Here is a 22,385-nt window from a genome sequence, read left to right on the forward strand (position 1 = left end):
TTTCCCAATGCCAATAATTACTCCACAATATGCTCATTTTATACAAATAGCCACTTCTTCACATGTATCTTCTGCAGGCTTGGAACCAGCAATGCTCTGATCTGCTGGACAGATGAATTTTCATGCTGCTGATAGAAATAACTATAGACTAGACAAGCCTGCACACATGCCTGCAGCTTGCTAATTACACTGGTGCTTCCCAAGCTTTTTGGATCGTGGACCATTCTTAAATACTGGTTTCTCACCAGTCATCGTTCACCCAACTTTTTAGCTGAAGCTGTGGTTCTGCAAATCCACTGTGCTTCGTGGCGTTTTGGGCAGAACAGAGAACTGAGCTGGAAGCACTAGGGGTAGAAGTCCTGAGTTTTGGCCTTGTAGCTTTATTTTCTTTTTACTGTGTGGTCTGTGTGCTGGGGTGGGCACCTGGGATACTTGGTAGTTGACTCATAGTGACTTCATGGAGCCATATTGAAGAAAAACAGCCACATAGCTGTGAAAATACATTCAGTGAAAAGTTAAATAATGTGCGATAGTCTGGTTGACATTAGCCCGTTGATGATGCTTTGGGGAACCACTATATAATTCAACAGAAATCCCCTCTTCCACAAAGCCCAGTGGTGGACAGAAGTTGGTGTCATTGTAATGTTGTCTGTGGCAGAAAACATCAGAATTGGCAGCATTTAGTAACTGCTGATGAACTTCAGAGTGGGATGGAGGAGACGGCCAAAACCATGAGAAAAATGAAACTGGGAGATGTTATCCCTTCCTGTAAAATCCTCAAAAAAACCCCAACAACAAAAAAGGTTGATATAATGAAGCTCAGTGATGAGGATATTTTAAGTTAAATATCAAGGAGCTAGGGAATTGTGACCTGCATCAGTGAATTAAATATTAAAATTACCTGATGTACCTGAGCTGGATATATAGAAGCAGTCTTAGCATTCTGCGTTCAGTAATACCAGTTCAGTCTCAAACTTAGAGGCATATGGGGAAAATGTGAAGAACAATGAATTGCATTCTGCTTTTAATCATGGCTGTTTTCTAAATTTGGTCATATAAAATCCATTTTGTAAGAGAAAAGGAATTTTGAAGTTTCTTTTGGGATTGATATAAGTTTATTAACCTTGTAATGTGAGCCCTAATTTTCCTAAGAAGGAAAAAAATCTATTCTGTAAATATTTCCTTTTAATGTGACCTGAAATTCTCCTTTGCTGCTTTGTGACGTGTATCAAATGGAAGGAGGTAATCAGAGCATTTTTTTCACACAAACAGCAAAGTTTTTAACTTCTATTATTCTTTCTCTGGCTGTGGAGACTGCAGCCTGTGAAAGTGGGCATGGATCAGAGCACTCCATGTAAACCGGCTGAGTTTAGACAGGTGGGTAGGTTTGTAATCAGCAGAGTGTCTCGCAAGCTCTAAATCTTGGCAGGTTTTAAACTTGAGAGAACTTCAGTATGGTTTCCTCTGAATTTTGATCATGTGTTTTCACTACATTCCTTAGTGCTCCCTGTCATAGGTCAGGGTCGTTCAGCCTCTTTCAGATGGGGTTTGTCACAAGCTGCTTCATCTACTTCTGTCTTCTGTGGTGCTGTTGGACCTTGCCATTCAGGAAGAATGAGAGGAAGATGTAGCATTTCACAAATGCCTGTTAAACGATTTAATGGCTTCACAGAGTTGTAGTTGTGGCTTTGGAGCGCTGAAGCTGGTCGCTGGGAACTGATGATCAGTCCTTGGAGCCACACAGAGATCTGGCACTTCGTTCTTTCTAGTGATGGTGGTTCTTTCCACATCCAGAGTGCAACTTTGGCTGCAGATGCTGAGGAAGATCAGGGTCAATCAAGCCTTTACTTGCACGAAAACCAAACTCCTTGGTTTTTTTTCCCTTGTGAAAGGCAGTGATTTGTAGTTAAGGTGCATGTCTGGGTGCTCTGCTATGGGAAGGGTAGATGGCTTGAGCAAACTCGCTCTCAGACACAGCTAGGTCTGCAGCCCACACAGCAGCTGCTGGAGTTGGAAGAGGTAGAGGTGACAGTCATGGGGACCACAGGGGCCTGGACGTGGTCCCAGTTAGCTGGTGGCAGGCAGGAGGAGGTAACCTTGAATAGCTGGTCCTCTTAGGCAGCAGACTTCATGCCTTGTGGGCATCCGGAGTTTTGAAACCACGCATGACAAGTGTCTTGTGTTTGCTCTGAAATGTGTGTGTCTTGAGTACAGAAGTGTTTCTAGCTCCGGACAACTCCAGTGTCCTGGCTATCACTTGAAATGCAGAGTGCTCATCAAGTCTTCATACATGTTTTACCAGGTGCTTTGAGGTAGATGGAGATTTAGCTGTTGTGTGTAATTTTAGTCTAAATCGGTTCAGTCCAAAGCTATTCAGAATGAGTTTGGACAAACTTCAAACAGTTCACCCATAAGAAATCTAAATTGAAGCTGAGGAAAACATAAAAGGCAAATTTAAAGAGATTTTTATTCCCAGCTTTCTAGAAATTGGTAGTTTAGAGACTTCCCAAGCCTCAGCATCCTCAAACATGACTCCTTTGGGATTACTAATGTTGGGGGGTGGGAGCTTTTCCAGTGTTACTGGAACCACTATGTTTGTGTCACACGCATGTGGTTAATGAAGAAGTGGGGAAGTAAAGCTCAGCACAGAGCTAGGAATTGCATTAGGCTTTCCAACTGTCTTAATCTCTGAGCAGGAAAGCCCCCAAAGACTGTGCGCGCAGGGCTTTGGGAAGAATATGGCCTTTTCCTTCCAAATTGGAGTCATCAAATTGTGCTGTTCCCAAAGCCACCCAGAGCTTCCCTGCTGCTAGTGCCGGTCACAGGAAAGTAATGTAGGCGCAGTTCCTAAATCCTTCCCGGTGGCTATTAGAGACCCCTGAAGGTAAGGGCCATAGTAAAAGAAGTTACTAGTCTCCATCCTGACTGTATCAGAGAAGGAGAAATAGGAATCTGTGTGCTCTGAGCTGGTGAACACCAATAGCTTTCGCTGAGCTGATTTTTTTGAGCCTGGTGGGTACATTTGCAGTGTTGTAGAACCAGGTTTGGGGGCAGGGGGGAGTCAGAGAAATCATGTGTAGACAGAACGGCAACAGAAATGGTGCCTAAAACTGTGGCCATCTTCTCAGATGAGGATGGTGCACGTGCAAATCTGTACACAACAGACATCCGTCACCTAAAAGTATGACAGTCAGTCCCTTCAGATGAGGATTCGCCCACAGAATCTGTGTTGTGGCTCCTGCTGTGGTGAAGCACGAGCTTATGAATGGGATTATTTGGCAGGGCAGAGTGAAGGCGGTTGCTGCCCGCCTTCCTGTGTCGGAGCCTGGCTGTCCTTACTGTAGAAACTTTTTGACTATAAAACTAGAAGTTTGTGGGTTTCTTCTTAAAGAGCTGGGAATGGACCTGGGTGCTGAGCACTGTTTCCTTTTACATGGACAAGTAGAGAAACAATACTTTCCTGTGATCCACTAATTGCAATTTTCTGGTCTGTGATAGTACTACTTTCACTGTTGACTGCATGTTTATACACTATATATTTTTTATATATATATATATATAAAAATTACAGTACACACATTTTAAAAACGTGTTTACATTTGCATATGATTTCTCTGTGGAATGGTAGCTGATTGCCCTTGACTCATGGAGCACAGACATTTGTCACTAAATGATTAAAGGAACTTGCAAGCAATACACAGTTTCATAAAAATTAAAAATGTGGAAGTGGTTTCAGTTTAATATTGACGTTGCACTTTATTAATAATTTTCTCCCAGGGATTTAACTGAAACATAGGAACAGAGGCTCTCAAATACAGATGAAAGTTAAATGAATAACCAGAATTGTTTGGCAGGTATTTTTTAAGGATCAGTTTAGACAGAAGTTTGGGTTTTGAGGCTTTTTTGGGGTGTTTTTAGTTTTGGTTTGTTGTTTTTTTTTTTGTTTTTTTTTTTTTTTTTTTTTTTTTTAATGGCTTTTTGGCCTCTGCGCTTTCTGTTGTATTTCCTTGTATACTGTAAATCTCAGTGGCTTTTTCTTTTTAAGTCCTATTTATACTATTTTTGGTTCTGTCTGAAGACCTAAATGCAGAGAATTTAACTTTATTGCACAAGGATGTTTCCAAGACTTTTATTCCTGCTATATTTTTCTTCAGTCATTGCATGTCCTTACAAAAGACAAACCTGCTGCTCTTTCAGTTCTCAGTGGTGCTTAACCATGATTTTTGCATTAGGTGCTGATTTAATTTTGTTCTCCTTGAGAGGGTCCTTTCATAATAATTCTGAAAAACAAGAGTGTATTTTGGAATAAGCCCATATCCAAAATATGAAGTTTCTATCGTTTCCTCATTCACTTTGAATGGATTTGTTTAATAGTATAGATTTTTAAAAGGTAAGTAAAACATCAGGGGCTTTACTTGGCATTTCCCTGAGTACGTATTTGCCCTTCATGGAACAAAGGCTCGTATTAGATAACGTATTCTCCAAAGCACTCGGACATGGCTGCAGCCAGCCAGCCTTCCTGCGTGCTTCTGCAAAACATGCTTCAGGTTCTTCTAGCTTATAGTCACTCCTGAACTTCTGTGCAGAAGTGCAGTCTGTTGACATCTGTGGATAAAGAGGATTGACTCCACCCTCTTCTTCACCACCCATCATCATCTGCGCTGGGGAAGCAACGAGGAGCCTGGTAGAGACTTGACAAAGCCTCTAGACCTGTGGGGAACCAGCCGAGAGAGGAGTACTCACAGAGTTTGTCTCTGTTCCAGGCTACTCTGCAGCTGTATAATGTGCTGCCAGGCAGATGGGAGAGCCATCATCTGGCTTGGTTTGACCTGTGGGGCTCTAGGCTTAACTTAGACTCGGTCTTTTAGCTTACCTGGGGAAGGAGAGCATCACCCAGCACTTTGTGACTTGAAGACTGGGGATCCGTTCCCTGTTCCGCTGCACGTTTCCTGAAGGAATGTGAAGGAGCAAACCCCTTAGGTTGCTGTGCTGCTAAATGAAAGAGGGCTGGGAAGCAAGCGTGGACTCTGAACTGCCAGGCACCTCTGCTGCTTGGTCTCTCCGGTACAGCTTGTGCTCCCTGAAGACAGTGCTCGGGCATGGCTGAGAGGGTTGCATGCACCAGGATCCATTCCCAGTCGGCAGTAGGGACAAAGTGTCACCGTATTTGATTCCTCCTTGCTAAACAACCGTCCAACGCTGTCCGAATAGCATTGTGCCTTCAAACTATATGCATGCAGTACAGTCTCAAGCTGTCAAAATACCACTTCAATGGGCTGTAGCACAGCCTTCACATTATCTACTCATTATCTTCACATTATCTACGTTATTGCAGCACTACAGGCTTGGGGAGGAGTGGCTGGAGAGCTGCCTGGCAGAAGAGGACCCGGGGGTGCTGGTTGACAGCCGCCTGAACATGAGCCAGCAGTGTGCTCAGGTGGCCAAGAAGGCCAGTGGCATCCTGGCTTGTATCAGGAATAGTGTGGCCAGCAGGACCAGGGAGGTGATAGTGCCCCTGTACTCGGCACTGGTGAGGCCGCACCTCGAGTGCTGTGTTCAGTTTTGGGCCCCTCACTCCAAGAAGGACATCGAGGTGCTGGAGCGTGTCCAGAGAAGGGCAATGAAGCTGGTGAAGGGTCTGGAGCACAAGTCTTATGAGGAGCAGCTGAGGGAGCTGGGGTTGTTTAGCCTGGAGAAGAGGAGGCTGAGGGGAGACCTTATTGCTCTCTACACCTACCTGAAAGGAGGCTGTAGCGAGGTGGGGGTCGGTCTCTTCTCCCTAGTAACAAGCAATAGGATGAAAGGAAACGGCCTCAAGCTGCACCAGGGGAAGTTTAGGTTGGACATTAGGAGAAACTTCTTCACCGAAAGGGTGGTCAGGCCCTGGAACAGGCTGCCCAGGGAAGTGGTTGAGTCTCCATCCCTGGAGGTATTTAAAAGATGGGTAGACGTGGTGCTTGAGGACATGGTTTAGTGGTGGACTTGGCAGTGCTGGGTTAACGGTTGGACTCGATGATCTTAAGGGTCTTTTCCAACCTTAACGATTCTATGATTCTATGATCTCTGATATTCTGAACTGAAACCCTTCCCTCCACCCCCAAATAATCATGTATTAGGGCCGCAGGGTTACCGCATGTGGCCTGGAGGAGATTCAGGGCCAACTGCTGTGCAGCAAGGGTGAGGCCTGGCCAGGCAGCTGGGCTTCAGGTTCAAAGAACAGCCCTTGGCCTGTTTCTCTGTAGCGGTATAGCTCAAGCCTTGGTCATGTAGAGCTGTTGTTCCAAGCTCTTAAAATAGGGATAATATCTCAGTTTGCCAGTGGGACCAAGAATTAGAGAACAGGCAGATGCTAGAGGTCAGCCTGAATGAGCATGGTGACACCTCTTGTACTTAGAATCCTGAGCGTCTTCTTAACCTTGTTACCTGAAAGTAAGTCTCCTGCTGATTACTCAGTTTGTGTTTTGTTTTCTCAGTGCATGCCTTTGCTTGCAGATGTGGTTCAATCTTTTAGAGAACATTTTAACCTCCACAGCAAAATTTAAGCATCTGTTAGCTCAAGACTGCAACTAAACTGATTGCATCTATAAGCTGTGTGGACAGTTTTATTTTGGAATAGAAGTGCTTTATCTTGATATACCTTAAGTCAATAAAACACCTTTTGTGCTTTTGTGAACCCGAGGAGGAGGAAGGTTTTGCATACAACGCGGTATTATCGCTGCAGTTGTCAACTGTTTTCTTTAATGGAAATTTAAATCGGGTTGCATAAATCAGTTTGTCGTAAAAATCCTTGCCTCTCTTACACTTCACAATCAGATTCGGTCTTACTGCTGGCATTACTCTGCTCTAGAAAATTGTACGGGGTAGTCACTTGTTAATGTAGAGAGAAGGGTGTGTGGCTCAGACCTTTTACTTGTTGGATCTGCTGTGGTCCCTAGACAGCATCTTTCCTGAAGGGCGGGTCTTTTGAATAGTGATTATTATTTTTTTTCTTTGTTTGTTTGTTTAAGAGAGACCTTTATTCTAATTGTATTTGTTAGCATGTTTTCAAATCTTTTAGTGGAACTGTGTTGAAGCCTAAAATAGACTATCCTGCAGCCCTTGCACAAAAACCAAACATGAATGCAAATGCTAGAACTGCTCCCAAATGTATTATATAAACTCAGAATTTCTTTACTACTGTTTAATAAAAATTGTATGAGAAAAATAACTGTACTCAAACATTTAATTACTTATTTTGCCCCAAACAGGTTAGGTGGTGGTCCTGATGATGCCAAGGAGATCATGCAGCACAAATTCTTTGCTGGCATTGTTTGGCAAGATGTATACGAGAAAAAGGTACTTGTACAACTGTTCTCCCAAGGTGAATTGTAGCTGTGGATACGCTGAATGTTTCAAATTTTGTTGCCCTCTGTAAGGTACGCAGAAGCCCTCCATGGAAGAGGTTTGCAATTGTTCTTAACGAGGCTAAATTGCTTCATGTTTCTTAACATACTGTAATCGGATTACTTCTGAACCAAAGCTTTTTTTCCGCAATGAGAGGACTATGTCTCAATGAGATACTTGTTCCTGTGACTGAATAAGTAGGGTGTAACCAAAATTGCTTCCAAATTTAGACAGTATATAAGCTTTTAAAATGACTTTTCCTGTGAATTCTTGTTGCCGTTTCTTGCTATCAACTGACGTATCCCTCGCGAGCCCAGGAGTTAGTGTTGGTTCCTCAGCATCGGGAAGCAAAACTTCCTAGAAGCAGTAGTGGAAGATGGGCTGTTTGTTCCCTTTGCGTTTTTCCTGTCTTGAATGATGAAATTAGACCGAATAGGCAAGTGCAGAGAAGTGTAGACTTTGACATCTATTCAAACCTAATATTTTTTCTTTTGGTGACAGACGGCTGATGTGATGTGTCTGCATTTCATGCTATTTCTCATTGGTTTTCCTTGAGACCCAGAGCTTGTAGGCTTTCCAGTGGGAGCCACTGAAATCAAAGAGCTCAGCCCTTTACGTAGGAGTGCGTTTCATCAGTTGTCTGTGCCTTGCTGTCCCTTCGTTCACAGATAACTTATTCCACTCCTCCAAGATGCCCTGCTTCGTGCTCTCAGGGCGATCTGCTGTTGTCCCATTTGATTCTCACCAGCCGTGTTTTCCGTAACGCTCACGTGAAATGCAGCTAACTAAAACGTGGGTCTGGTGATTCAAGGCTCCCATCTACTGGTGCCATGCGATCTCACTCAATCCCAGCCTTTCCCGTTTCCTGCTTTCCCCCTGCAGCCCCTCATGATGTCAGATCTCGTTTGATTTCTAAATACAGTTTAGTTCTCCCTCCAGTTGGTGGGAGCAGGTAAGAAACTTAGCAGAAACTGAGTTTTAATTCTTTGGATTCTTTCAGTAAAACTAATACAGTGATCTGTTAGCAATGATTGTATTCTTAAAAAAAAAGAGTGTTAACACCGCTGGTTTCCATACCGCAGCAGGAGAATTGTCCAGTGCTTGTATACAATTACAAAGAGAGCTCTGTTTCCTTCGCTTCTTTCACTTCCTCACAGATTTGTGTGGCTAAAGGGAACTGAAAAGTCATAAAATAAGTTCTTGTGCCTTGAAAGTGTAGATAAGAGTTTAGACCTCTGTCCTTTCAAAGCATCCCTTGAGAGCGAGCTGCGTGCGGTCATGAGGGCGGGAGGGAGTTGCATGGTTTATTCAGTATAATGTAAAAAGTATATTTGAATTACTGTTCTAAACAGGAGGTTATCCTCATTTTCACCCAGCTGACAAGCTGAATACTTGGGCTTTTGCTGGTTTTTTGCAGTTTAAGGTAAAAAGTTGATAACGGGGCTCAAATGTCTTCAGTGAGGTTATTTGGTCTTTGATGGTAGTCCTGCTTCCCTGAATGGAGAAGAAATCGCACAATCTGGAGGCAATTTATTTATCCATAGGACTGAGAAAGCCTACATAAATTGTCCCATAGTAGTACTGACTCAGATTGTTGTGGAAACTACCAGGAAATTCACATATTTTGGAGACAACAGTGTGCTAATTGAGACTATTTCTGACCTTGGCATATCCAAGGAGGCTGGATTCTGGTTTTGCTCCTGTCCCGTTAGCGTGTGCATCTGAAATTGAATGTAAACCATTACCTACTGTAGAAATAGCCATGCTGTGCAAATGAAGAGATTTCAAAAAGCCTGTGAGTAATTGCTGCCTACGTTCTGGGTGGTCTAAACAGAATCTTGCAGCATTTACCTGAAATGCAGTCTCACGGATAAAAGCTGACTTTTGTCAGCTGCCTAGAGGTGTTTATGTGCGAAGCTTGGTTACCCACTATCTCCAGATAATGGTGAATATGTTTATGAATATAGGCTTGGGGTAATCGAGAACACTTACTTTGTAATTAAGTTTTTTGGAAACGTAGTTTTGCTTTGAATTATAAGGAGTTTTGAATAACTGGGGTTGTCCCAAGAATATAAAATATTCATTAGACTCTTCTGAAAGAGTGTCGTTATTTGTCTCTGGTGCAAAGAAAGGTGGGATTTAATTCACAGTATTTTGCCCACCCAGAAGTGAAACACGCAATGAGATTTTAATCATATGGGGTTTTTTTTCTGGTCTTTTCTGTCTCTTAAACTTGCCTGTCTCTTAAGCCTGCGGGTGTCATGCTGGTCTGCAGCAGTGGGAAGCTACAGGTGGCACCTCTCTGCCAGTGGAACTGCAGAGCTATTGCAGTGACAGCTTTTCAGTAAAGCAACATATTTGCTTGGTAAAGCCAGCGTTAGAGCTTTCTGCGGCTTCCCCTCTGTTTCCAGCTTAATGTTCTGAATTTGACAGCTAGGAAGAAAAAAATTGTCTTGTGGGTGCATCATAATCTGTCTCAAATTGCTTTTAACAGATACTAAAATAAAAGGGAAAATGATACAGGCAGCGCTAGCCCATTACACATGTGTTCTGACTTAGGATTGCTGCTCCGAGTCATTCTGCTGTGCATAGTTCAGGTGTCTGCTGCAGTGCCCAAGTCCTAAATCACTCTGTGCTGCGCACAGCAAGCTAGAGCAACTGGGAGCACCGCGAGTGCCAAAACCACCATTAGCTTAAAAGGACAGCTAGAACTTCACACACACAGGCACGCACAGCTTGGCAAAAACAGACCAAGGTTCGCTGTAAGGAGACGGAGAACAGAGTTAAAATGTGAAAGAAAGAATGCTCATCCTCAGCAGGATTTTTATACGTAATCTGCTGGTTTGATTTGATTGCGAATAGCATTATTAACATTATAATGCGAAGCATTCCCTCTTCAGTAGCTTCAGGAGGACTGTAAGGCTCAGAGTGACTTGTGGCTTTGGGATATCCTGTTTCCTCTTCCTTTTTAAATTCAGGACATAAAGACCACTTCCAAGGACCTCATTTTTTTCCCAGGAACATTTTCCAGGCTCCTTTAAGCCATCCTTGGGCACGGAGGATCATTAATAATTCAAAAAAAAGATGATGAATAGATACTGTAATTGTGCTCTCTTAAAATAAACAGAATTTTTATGTCCCTTAATTTTTAAAGATTGGTTTTAAACGGTAGAATGTTTCTTTGTATTTGGAAATATCACCTTATGTGTAGATTACACTGCAAATGATCCTTCAGATCTAAGCCCGAGGAAGAGTTAGGGGTGGGGAAGAGGGGCTTTCTTTGTACGCTCAAGATTTGCTGATGTTTTCCAGGTAGTGATTTCTGTCAGTGGTGTTCTTATTTTTCTGTAAGAGCAGAAGTGCAGGTCTCGGGGTCACTGCCTAATTCCAGTTGGAGCAATTTACCATTTGCCTTCATAAACCTTTCCCTGCAGTTTCAGATTGGAAGCCATATACTTCCTCTATCACGCTCCTAAATTGTTGCCTGGTGTGGCTCTGTGCTATTAAAAGATGGCCATGCTTAACCCCAGTGGTGGGCGAACTGAAGCCCAGTGCCCAGAGCTATTACATGTCCTCTGTGGGAGGGCTAAGAACAGTGTTTACATTCTGTTTCTACCGCATCGTGCAGCGGGGAGGTGAGCAAGGTCTGAATCCCAGCTCCGTTGCCCTCCAAAATTGTACGTGTTCCAACTCTGTGCATCTGTATGCAACCAGCTCCGCCACCCCGCTTCCCAGGCGCGCTCCTCCTCCAGCCCCAGTCAAGCAGCTCCGCTCCATCTGGAGTTCCTCTTGCCAGCGCTTGCCTAGGTACACATGGATGATTTCTAGCCTGTCTGCCCAAGCGAGTGTCAAGAATAAAACCCAAATAGTGCGACTCGTGGTGTAATAAGAGGAGAATGTTCACCACTAAGCATGCCCTATTTTTTGTAAGCACTCCGGATTTTTTAAGTTCAGAGTTGATATCAAACTGCTCTTGGGGACTGGGAGCATAAATGCTTAATGTTGCTGCTCCCTTGTCCTAAATTCTCCCGGGTTGGTCCGACCTACAGCACAGTTGCAGTCAGAGCTGCATGGGCACAGTAGCTCTGTAGCTGAAATTTTTTTGTGAATATGACAAACCTTGTGGTGATACGCAAGGCTAGCTGATCAGTTTGGTATCACTGAGCATCTTGCTTATTCATTTTCATCCTTCTCAAGCATGAATCTGACTAGATGCAGTTGACAATTTCCATATAATTAGGTGGGGAACCAATATATACTATGATTTTTAAACATTTGTAAGCATGTTATTTATTACTTGAAGAAATGTTAGGGTTCTAGGTTTTCCTTTGTGCAATTAAATCCTAGAGACAAAATGCCTTAAATGGCCCATAAATAGGAAGTGCACACCTAAATAAATACTTTTTACTGTATATGGTTCCTTCTTTATGAACTGGTGTTTTTTAAACTTATTTTAGGAATGTAGGAAAAGGCACTGTAGCTTATAACTCTATTGCAAATTCTACCTGTTTCAAACAGTACTGCAAGAACCTGTAAATGGACAGTATTTTTTTTTTTTCGCTTTTCATAGCTTGTACCTCCGTTTAAGCCACAAGTTACATCTGAAACAGATACAAGATACTTTGATGAAGAATTTACAGCACAGATGATAACAATCACTCCTCCTGACCAAGGTAAAGTTTTCCCAAATGTTGCCCACTATGTTCTCCAGAGGACCAGAAATAATTTGCTGTAATTACGTGGTCTCTTTAGGCCATGTGAAAAAGCATCAGTTTAAACTTGCGTGTTTTCCATACATATATTTGACCAAGAAGCTGTTAAACTGATGTGGAACTTTCCAGTTTGGGAGAGGAAAAACCTGTTTTAGTGAAATTATTTGTGCCATTGTCTTTTCCAAATCTGCACGTTCCCACTGGAAAATACTTCTGTTCAGGAGTTTTGCGTGTGTACATCTGCACACACACTGTGTAAATGCAAGCAATCAATTGAGTATGGACTAACGTCCATATTCAATCAAAATATATTTTATTTTCATGCTAACTGAGCATGTTTGATGCTCTGAAAAAGCAATTGCCAGAAATTCAGAACACTGCATATGGATTTAAGCAATGCAGCTCCTAGCAATTTTAAATGGACACCCGAACAACTGTTGACATACAGCAATCAGGATCTTCTGTGATGCCCATTTAATGGGCTGCGATGTAAGCCTTCCTGTTTCTTTGTCCTTTCAAGTTGTGGAAGAAGAAAGCAACAGTGAAATTTTCTGGAATAACTTTACTGTGCATTATCTTACTGTTTGTTTACTTAAAAAGGTAGCAAATGTTGTCTACTGTTTTTTTCATTTTTCAGATGACAGCATGGATTGTGTAGATAACGAGAGAAGACCTCATTTTCCTCAGTTCTCCTATTCAGCCAGTGGAACCGCTTAATGTTTTGCAATGTTTGCCCATTCAGAAACAAAACAGACTGCATTTTGGGGACCTTACTTCAATGGACACTAGAGAACTTTCTATATTATCTGAATTACAAACTGTGTTTGTATTACGATTTAGATGAATTTGTAGGAAGCCTCACAGATTCTGTATTTAAAATAATTCTTTGATGCATTTTTGAGAAGGAAAACAAATCCATTCTTAAAGTATTACGTCAAGGCTTTTATGCTGAATGACCATAGGTTTTTAAGAATATACACCAAAACTGTTTACTTTAGAAATAATTAAGGTATTCAACATATCAGCAACTCTGACCAGAAAATACCCTTATTTTATTTATTTCATACAGTTCATTATCTAAATATAGAATCTGCACTCTGAACAATTAGATTTGTATAGGAAGATATAAGACTTTAGTAGCTAGTGCAATAATATAAGCAACAAAGTGAACAAACTCTGGAGGGTTAAGGTTCAAACTCATTTTGGACAGCAGTGAAGTGTCATCCAACTCCAGAAAACCAACTATAGGAACAGCATTAATGGCCTCAGTGAGGTAAATCAAAAAGCAAGAGTTATTTTTGTTATAACATCTGCTACAAGACATTACATATCAAAGTGAATCCAGTGGAATTGCCATGTCATACAGATGAGTATTCCATTCTAGACAGTGCATTTAATTATTCCATTTGCGTAGGGTTTAGGAATACTTCATAGGATTGGCTTCTCAGAATCTAGAACACGCTTGATTTACCAATCTGATATGAAATGCAACAACGCAAAATCACCCACTTTCACCACTGTATAAAAATACCATACAGGTCTAAGTGAGAAATCATCTTAATGAGTGAGTCAACCAGACAAAAGTACATTTTGGCACTGAAGTAATGACTTGTTGCCGCTTTTTTTTTATGAAAAGATATATGAATATGTATAAACACTTAATAATTTTTTGCATCATGCCAGATCATTTCTTCTTTCTTGAGTGTGCATTAAAGGTATCAGCCAACAGTTCATGGTGCCTTCTCACTCTTGAAGATTCACTTTAACAGTGTTTCCCATGTATAAGAGAAAAACTAGGTTGAAACTTCATATGTGTTTGAATAATAATGGTGTTCAAAAAGTGAATTTTTTTTTTTGTTTTTCATTTTTAATCTTAGTGGAAAATTCCCCACACCCTATTTTTGTTGTATCATGTTTCTTTGTAATTTTCATAAAAGCAGTCTTATTCTGTCTCTGCTGCGAATGAATTTATTCCATTGTAGGTTGCGTTCTCTTAAATTGCTTTTTTTTGTTTTTCATTCTCTTGACTGTATAAAAATGATGACATGTACTGCAGTTAACTAGCATTTAATTTTTTTTTTATTTGAAAGGGAGTATATTATGAAAACCCTCGCTTCCCCTTTCCATCAGAAACTGCTGTGTTTGCACAGAGAGCCCATCACCCTGACTTTTTTTTTTAACAACGTTCAACTCTAGTATTTTTACTCACGATATGAAAGTTTCCCTCCAAATACTTAAATAAAAATTGCTTTAACAAGTTAGGTTCTTATTTCTTGTGGTAGGAGCCTTCTGAATTTGTAGAGATGGCAACAACTGCTCCAGTTTCTTGAGTCTGATGCGCACATCACTGAGGGATTTAGGCTTCTCTCCCCCTCCTCAGTTGTTTCATCTCTGCGCTGATCATTATGCAAGGATAATTTTGGAAAATGTTTGTTAAAAGGAAATACGCCCTGCGCCAGAAATAGTTTGTCTTGAGGTGAATGAGGACAGGCCTCATTTTGCTGTTCTCCTGATGCCCGTGCGATTGTGTTACTGAGGCCCTCATCTTCAAAGGTATTTCTATTCCAGTCACTCAGGCCAGTGTACGATATATAATACTGTGTTTCCTTTCTAGGAACTAATATTAATGGTTTCTAGGAGGTAGTTACACAAGGCTGGAATGTCCTTTTTCAAACAAGAATACAGAGGAAAATAGAAGAACATCCAAGAACAACTGCAGCGTGTTTCTAACCAAGCACATAAGTTGCAACTGCAGTAAGCCATTAAACATCCAAAACACTTTTTGGTTCAAGGAATAGGCTATAATTCCCAGTAGACTTTACTGCACATTTTATGCAAGGAGGGAAAGTGAAAGGAGGGATCTGTGTCTCTGTAGTGGATACCTTGCACTGATGCTGGACAGCCTCTCCCCTTCTGCCAGTCTGATCTCCTGGCTGCTCTCCTTTGCTTCCAAGCCTTCAGCTGAGTTTGCAGCCAGCCCGGGGACGAAGTCCAAAGAACTCTTCTGCAAGTCTACAAGCCCCGACAAGTTCTGAACTAACACACTTCATGCATCCAAATATAGGCAACACGAATGAACAAAGGTTACCATCATCTGCCCCAGGAAAATCTGGTCTTCCAAGTGCAGGAACAGACACGGATCGGGTTGTTCTGTTGAGGCTCAGTATTTTTCTGCCAGTTGTTGCTAAAGGATTTTTGTTTTAATTCCTGTATATAAAATAGAACTTAAAAAAAAAAAAAAAGCTGCCAAAAAAGTCTGGGAATCTTAGTATTGTTAGCAACAGTGAGCTGTGAGGGCCACACCTGAATGCAGGGTCTTCTGGATATTTTCCCTCATTTTGCTTGTGATTATTCAAAACGCCTTGCCTGTCATCTATGATTGAACGATTACCGGCATTACAGCTGTCTGCCTGCAAACGTAAAGCGTGTTCTTCAAATTCAGGTTTAGCGCAGAGGAGGAGCAGTAGCATATCCATCGCTGTTAGCGTCCTGTTGTCTTTCCCTACCCATCACAAGTCTGTGACCTGAGCACCGTTCACCTTGGGTTGCTTTTGTGCCATGTAGTCAGAGACTGCTTAAATCTTGCATGTTCCTTTTAGCTCTTTTATTTGAAAACCCAAAACTTTTCTAACCACGCGTACAGCCAAAACCTCCTCATTCTTCCTTCTGGCATTGCCAAATGTCATCTTGCTCTGGTGTTGCACATTGCAGCAAAGGTGGTGCATCCCAAGTGCAGAACGCTGGCAGTACACGTATGTTACCGCCCAGGAACTTGGTTGTAAATTCAGGTTGGGAGAAAAATAAAAAAAAAAAAAACCCAAACTTTGCAAGAGCCAGTGAGTAACACGCAGTTCTCTGTGTGCCACTGACTGCGGTCAGAAGGTGAGGTCGGCTGAGCACTGGTCAAAACAGAGAGACACTGCTGCTTGTTCTGCTCGGGGTTAGGAGGCGTTGGCAGAAGCCAGGTAATTGTGCAAATTCAATTTTATGTTGTCTTGTGTAACTGAAACATCCATTACAATCCCACTAGGATATGGCAGGCTGTTCTCCCTTTAAACTGGGTGAAGATCACCGTGGTTTATAACATTCCCCTCGGCACAAACTATGACCTCTTGCCCCCCACAATAACATGAACTGTGCTTGCTTCATTTTTCCTTCTACACCATCACCCCTCCAGAAGGTAACCTCCACCTGCTCTCGGGCAGGCCTCGAGTATCTCTGCTGCTATTTGAACTTGTTCCCAGTTTTGCACCTGAGAAAGAAATTATGATTGATTTTGGAGGTTTGAGGGTAAAAACTTTCCCTGATTGATTGTTTGAATGGGACGATCTTTGGTTTAACTGGGGGTGAATTCTCTTGGATTGCTTGCGTGCATTTAAATGCTCAGCACGAGTACTGTATTCTTCATACTCCTAAGTGTTTGTGGGGTTTTTTTGATCTTTGTCAGAGAAAATACCTTTGGCTTTTTAGAGAGCGTATGCTAAGTTAGATTTTTATCTCCAGTAGCAGGGTTTAGGATGGTGGTCCCAAGTTAGAGGTCACAACCTATAGCGGGAATGCAAACTCCAAGGAGACGGAGTTGCAGAAGAGGAGCCCACACACGTAAAGCGCCCGTGAGAGTCGCCTGGGTTTTCTGCCTGGGCGGTTTGGGAAATGATAATTTGGGAGGAAGGTTTGATTTGTTTCACTGTGTCTGAAAGAGCTGCGGAGGTAAAAACACATTTGAAGAAATGGGCGACTGTAAAAGGATCTTGTTTCTTCAGTGTTGCAAATGAGTGTGTTTGTCTTCCACTTTTAGCTCAATTTTCTTAATAACAGGGAGGTTAATTGCCACTAGAAGTAAAACGAAAAGAACACACAGTGCCTATAGCAAATGGGAGCTTATTATCCCCAGTGCAGCTGAGTGTACAGACGCTTGGTAGCTCTGTCTAATGGAACATATGTTGCATTCTAATCAGGTGATGACTACTTGCTCTGTGTCTGAAATCCTTTTCAACAAAACCATTGTGTTACAGTAGTCCCTTTTTTTTCCCCCCTTTAATTTTTGTACCTGCTGGTCACCATCCTGGGTTTGTGAGCATGGTGGGTTCTTTCTTGAGGACCAGATCAAGGACCTTGTATGTGAAAACACGACTTCTCTCTGTGGTTTTTCAGCGTGCTCGTAGCTCGGTTCTCGGTTTCTCCTTCGCTGAAGCCCTGCTTTCGCATGGTTGTCTGCCTGCTACTGCTCACGGCCTGTTTCTCTAGAGATGGGCTTCATGAACTTCTTCCTGTGTTAAATGTAACCCCGCTCTCTGCTGAGATTCCGTTTTTATGAATTTTTCCACACTCTTTCTTTGTGCCTTCTGTCATATTACTGTAACTGCTTGTATTTCGCATCTTCATCAGGTCCTTGGGTTTGTTTCAAGCAGAGAATGACCGCACAGACGGTGGCTGCTGTCTTGTCTGAATTCTGAGGGTCTCTCAAATTCTGCACATTTTTAAAATAATACCTAACTTTCACCCCACAGAAGATACTATAATTATTTTGAGTACAAGAGTGAAAATTCTTCACAGAAACAGCAGACACAATCCCTACCCCAAATGTTGTGGTCTTTTGTTATTTGTAAACTCTACCATAGCTATTTCCTCGCACTGTTACGTTTTTACGGTACTGATGGTGTTTGTTAGCCAGAAAACTGTTGGGTAGTACTGCGAAAACCTCTATCATCAGAACAAAAAATAGTGATTGTGCGCTTCAGCACAGTGCCTGGGAATTCATCGAAACTGGATGAAAACGATCAGAAAAATACATGCTTAAACATTATATTTTTTTGGAAAAAAGCAAAACCACTAATACTTCCTTCAGCTTATTGAAGTACAGCAGCTGGAACAACTGGGACTCCTTTGGGGAAGTCTTGCTGGCCATGCTGGGAGCAGGGGCACTGGGCTAGACGATCTCCCGAGTCCCTGCAAACCTCAGCTAGTCTGTGAGTCCGCTTGGTGAGTTAGGGCCTGGAGCTGAGCGCACCTGCGTTAGTGAAGGGGGGGTTCCCCTGTCACCTCTGGTGTCCATTTATACGTCCAGACTGACACAGCCGCTCTACTGCTTTCATACAATCATCATCTATGTGACTCAGCACCAGCTTTGCTTTGAGATGCTTCCAGTAGTACAAATCCTGCATTTTTCTCATTTATGTCCTTGGCCCTGGTCATCCCAAGTTCACTGCACTTACTGTTTTAAGCAAAGTGTGTATCTTTCTTTGTTGAATTCGTACACGTTTTATTGCATTATAGTTGTGTACCTTAGTTTCGCAGGGATATGAAGAGTACCTTGTATTCTAGTGAATTGTCGCTTGCTGACCTGGAGGTTGTCAGCGCGTTCCTCTAAAGCAGGAACGCCAGCGCTTGCCCTCGCGTTGCTTGGGATGGGTGCAGGCAGGCTGGATACTCTAGGTTTCCTCCTGAGATGATGACTAGGAGAGAAAACCCAGAGGGATACTTACCCTTTCAGGTGAAAGATGATGTCTGCTTTGCAGTAGGATTTGCACTCTAACAGGATCCTTTGGCTGTTTCTGAAAGGCTGCATTAACACCATCACCACCAGCCACTTTCACATCTGCTTGGTTTTGGTGGTTGCAGCTTTTCCTTTCCGCAGTGTCATGCCCAAAATAGATTCCTTTAATGGTCTTTTCACCTGCCTGACACAGGGCGCTCAGAAGTTGTTTCTGGTGCGGGCTGGAGCTGCCAGCTCCCGTAAGGCGGCTGGCGCCGGGAGCTTCGCAGCTGTACCCCGGGGATTTGCGTATGCTTCCAGTTTGCCGACCGCTGTTGAAAATGCCAGTTTGACGTGGGTCTCCTGACAGAACCGAATCCAGCAGCTCGCCACGTGTCAGCGGCATCTCAGCCGGGTGCCCCAGAACGGCTGAGGGCAAGGTCTGCTGCAGAGGCTCCCGAGATTGGCTTTTTGTTTTTAATTCAGTGAAGTGCAAATCTGACGAGGAAGAACGATTGCAACACCTTTTCCCACGCACAGGCCTGGCGTGTGGGAACGATACAGCATTTGAGTGATTTTCTTTTTTTTAATAGCTCATGAACTTTTCTAATATATTATTTGAGAAATTGCTCCCATGATTTTAAAGGCTGTATGGATGTGCAGAAAGATCAAAACAAGCCCTTTAATGAACTTTAATAAGGAAAATGGAGTGATACTGTTCTTAAGATGGCTGCAGCATATAGTAAGCTTTCCATACGATGTGTTCAGCTGCTGCAATTGTTCCTTATTCTGGTATTACTGGGGGAAACGAAGCTCACCAGGAAGGCAGGGATACCTGCGGACAGTCCGGCAATGAGTATAAAATGAAACTGAATAAAAACAAGGTGGAAAGAGCAAGGTCGCTTAGTGCAACTGCAGACTGGCAAGGTGCAGAGGAAGGGAAGTATAAGAAAGCAGAATAAAATGTACTTATTTACACAGGTGAGGTTGTCATAAATTTCATGTGTAACTAACGTAAAGGGATTGAACTTAGTATCTCCCTTTACTTGATTGATTGTAAAACTTGAAATCAAGTTACCTTTCCAAAGTTTTACTTTCTGTGTGCATTCGCTCAGCTGTTAAGGAAGTGGCGATCAAAGGTGACTGCTTGTTATGGAAAATGGATTGTTTTTTTCATGCTGGTGAGCAGCAAACTGAGTTGTGATGAGGGTGATGCTTCCTGGGCTGCCCTGTAGTTTTCCAGGTAACTGAGAAACTTGTCACCTCTGTGCCTTGCTGGAGGCAGGAGCGGCATCCTGGCCCTAGAGGAAAGCTCTGAGGTTGGCTGATGAAGTCAGCGGGCGAGTGACGCAGTGCTGCCTGGCGTTCCCCGGTGCACAACAGCCGTGTCGGCTTTCTTCCCAGACCAGTGCTGGTGGCCCGCTTTTTATTAGCCATCTCTCAATAATGAAAAAACACAGGCGCACGTTACAAGAAAGGAAAGTCAAGAGGGACACTTTTCAAACATGGAGAAAACCCTAGATATAAATACACCTATTTTTTCTAACAACAGGTTCAGCTGAAATTTTCACAGTACCAAGATGCATTTGTGCCCATGCCTAAGTAGCATATGACGGGGTACGCAGGCTGGTGGAGGCCCCGAGCGCTCGAGGGCTGCTGGAGAGGAAGGCTGGAGCAGCACAAAGAGGCTTCCAACTCCCCATCTGGAAAAATCCCCCACAGGAGCACAGGCAACGGCAAGGCCATCTGTCTGTCTGCTGCAGAGCAGCTCTCCTCTCCTGGGAGCAGGACGAAAAGCTGGCACATGGAGGTGGGCTTTCACTTCCCTGCTGCACGGAGGCTGGATGCAGATTGCTGGGTGTTACCTGCAGAAACCAGGCTGCTCCAGTCTGGCCCCTCGCCCTTGTTTTAGTCGGTTTTGTCTGAATTCCAGTTCTCTTTATTTCGCCTTTTGACTTGTTCCTTACAACACCTTCCTCCTTCCCGTCTCTTCCCAGCAGACAAGAAACAATGGATTTCCTCCTCCTCTCCTGCCTTCTCTCCTTCTTTTGTATGCCGCCTTAGCCTATGTCAGATCTTCTGCAGTCCCTTCTAGAGAGTGTGTTACAAATTTCATAATATCTCTTACTTTAAATAATTATTTTCTCTTGGGCAGCGTCCTGATGCTGGATGCTCCTCAGGTCGCTGTGGAGACTTCGGAGACCCAATATACAGCTAAGCTGCCTTTCAGATGGTAAAAGGAAGCTGCAAGACCCTCGTTCCTCCGTGTCTCAGACAAGCGCAGATTTAGTGAGCAAAAGGAGGTGTGGTAGTTAAAGCCTACAGTGTAGCCCTGCCTTCTCCCACCAGCACTGCCTGGTGTGGCGCACAAACTGGGAGAAGGTCCTGGCCATTGCCTCCAGTGTGGGTCAGGACCGTGCCTGCTGCTGGCTGGCTGTGGTGGCTTTCCTAGAAGACAGAAAATACTGAAGACAACGAAGTATTTGACTTTAGGGATGGACATATGAGCTGTACTTTCTCAATGAAATCTTATTTTGGATACTACGGTTCCTTAATGTAGCGAAGCTGGGTGAGTTTTGTCATCTGACCCAAACCTATAGGAGCACTTTACTTTGGCTATATAAACCTGCATCCTCAGGGTTGCCTGTAGAGCCTTGACTTGTGTGCTGTGGCATGAATACTGGCCTAACCAAAGAAAAGGGCATGCCTCCCATGGAGTTTTGAAGTGATTTCCTATTCCTATAGATAATTTTTCACATCCTTGCTGCTGCGGGAGCACAACTAGAAATCACTAGGGTAAGAAGAGGAGATGATAACTGCCCGGCACCTTTTGTCGTTCACACCTATTGCTCTAGTAGAGTTAGAAGGGTGTCACTTGCTTTCAAAAAAAAGTCTGGTCATCCCTCACTGTCTGGCATCCATTTCTGTTCCAGGGCATCCCCAAATTTGTGTGGTTTTCCAGCTGGTAAATACAAGAAACCTGGGGAAAGCAAACCAGACCATTTCGCTGCCCTTTTTCTAGCTTACCTTTTCATTGTGGAATGAACTATCAAGTTTAACCTATCCAGAGTTCTTTATGAAAATACAGTTAAATCCCTGATAAGACATTGACTGAAAATTGCTGATGGAAAACATTTACATATTTTCTTTAACTCTTTAAAACTCAAACTTTTAAGAACGCTTTAAAATCTGAGAAACTAAGACCAACCTTCTTCAGCATCCTCAAGCTGACTGCCTCGGTCTGCAGCCTGTACATCCCGAGACCTATTTAATCCACTCTTAGGGGTGTGAAAGGCTTGCGGTCCAACTCAAAGAAATTGGTTAAACTCTTGGACACAAGATTTAATCATGCCCTTTCCCATCCTACTTCTGCAGAACCACCGAGGCTTTCCGTCTCTGGCACCCATCCCTCGTTATCCCCTGGGAACCCACTGATCTAATTTTCCAAGAGGAGCGGGGGGTAAGTCCTGCCAGGCAGCTCTGTGGAAGTTGCCCAAGAAGTTTCAACACCCTATTCCTGGATGATACTGTCCCATCCTATAGTTGCCCCGCTTGGCTCCCGCTAGTCTGCAGATGCAGCTTCAAAATAAAATCAAGACAATATAACCTCCGCATTGCTCCCTCCCCCCTTCCGTAGGCAGCTATGTGAAATACAAACATATGGACTCCATAAATTCTTTTGTGAGCGGCCTTGTGTTAAATACTCACCCAAAGCAATAGTTACCATTGAACAAATAACAACACTGGAGCGTAACACAAATTATATGCAGGACGAGGTCCTCAGCTGCGTAGCTCAGCTTGCCCAGTGACACCGG

General features: G+C 43.1%; 1 protein-coding gene across 4 annotated transcripts in view; it reads left to right on the forward strand.

Moving 5' to 3' along the window:
• AKT1 (AKT serine/threonine kinase 1) overlaps positions 1-14,291 on the forward strand; it is a 75,546-nt gene extending 61,255 nt beyond the window's left edge. For all 4 annotated transcript variants that reach the window (XM_082316816.1, XM_082316818.1, XM_082316817.1 and 1 more), the window contains 3 exons: positions 7,248-7,335; positions 11,954-12,056; positions 12,733-14,291. In XM_082316816.1, the coding sequence (XP_082172942.1) occupies positions 7,248-7,335; positions 11,954-12,056; positions 12,733-12,812 (271 nt within the window). In that variant the 3' untranslated portion in view covers positions 12,813-14,291. The remainder of the gene's footprint in view (positions 1-7,247; positions 7,336-11,953; positions 12,057-12,732) is intronic.
• The last annotated feature ends 8,094 nt before the right edge of the window (positions 14,292-22,385 follow it).

The sequence above is a fragment of the Platalea leucorodia genome, assembly GCF_965183815.1.
Source record: "Platalea leucorodia genome assembly, chromosome: 7".
Lineage (NCBI taxonomy): Eukaryota > Metazoa > Chordata > Aves > Pelecaniformes > Threskiornithidae > Platalea > Platalea leucorodia.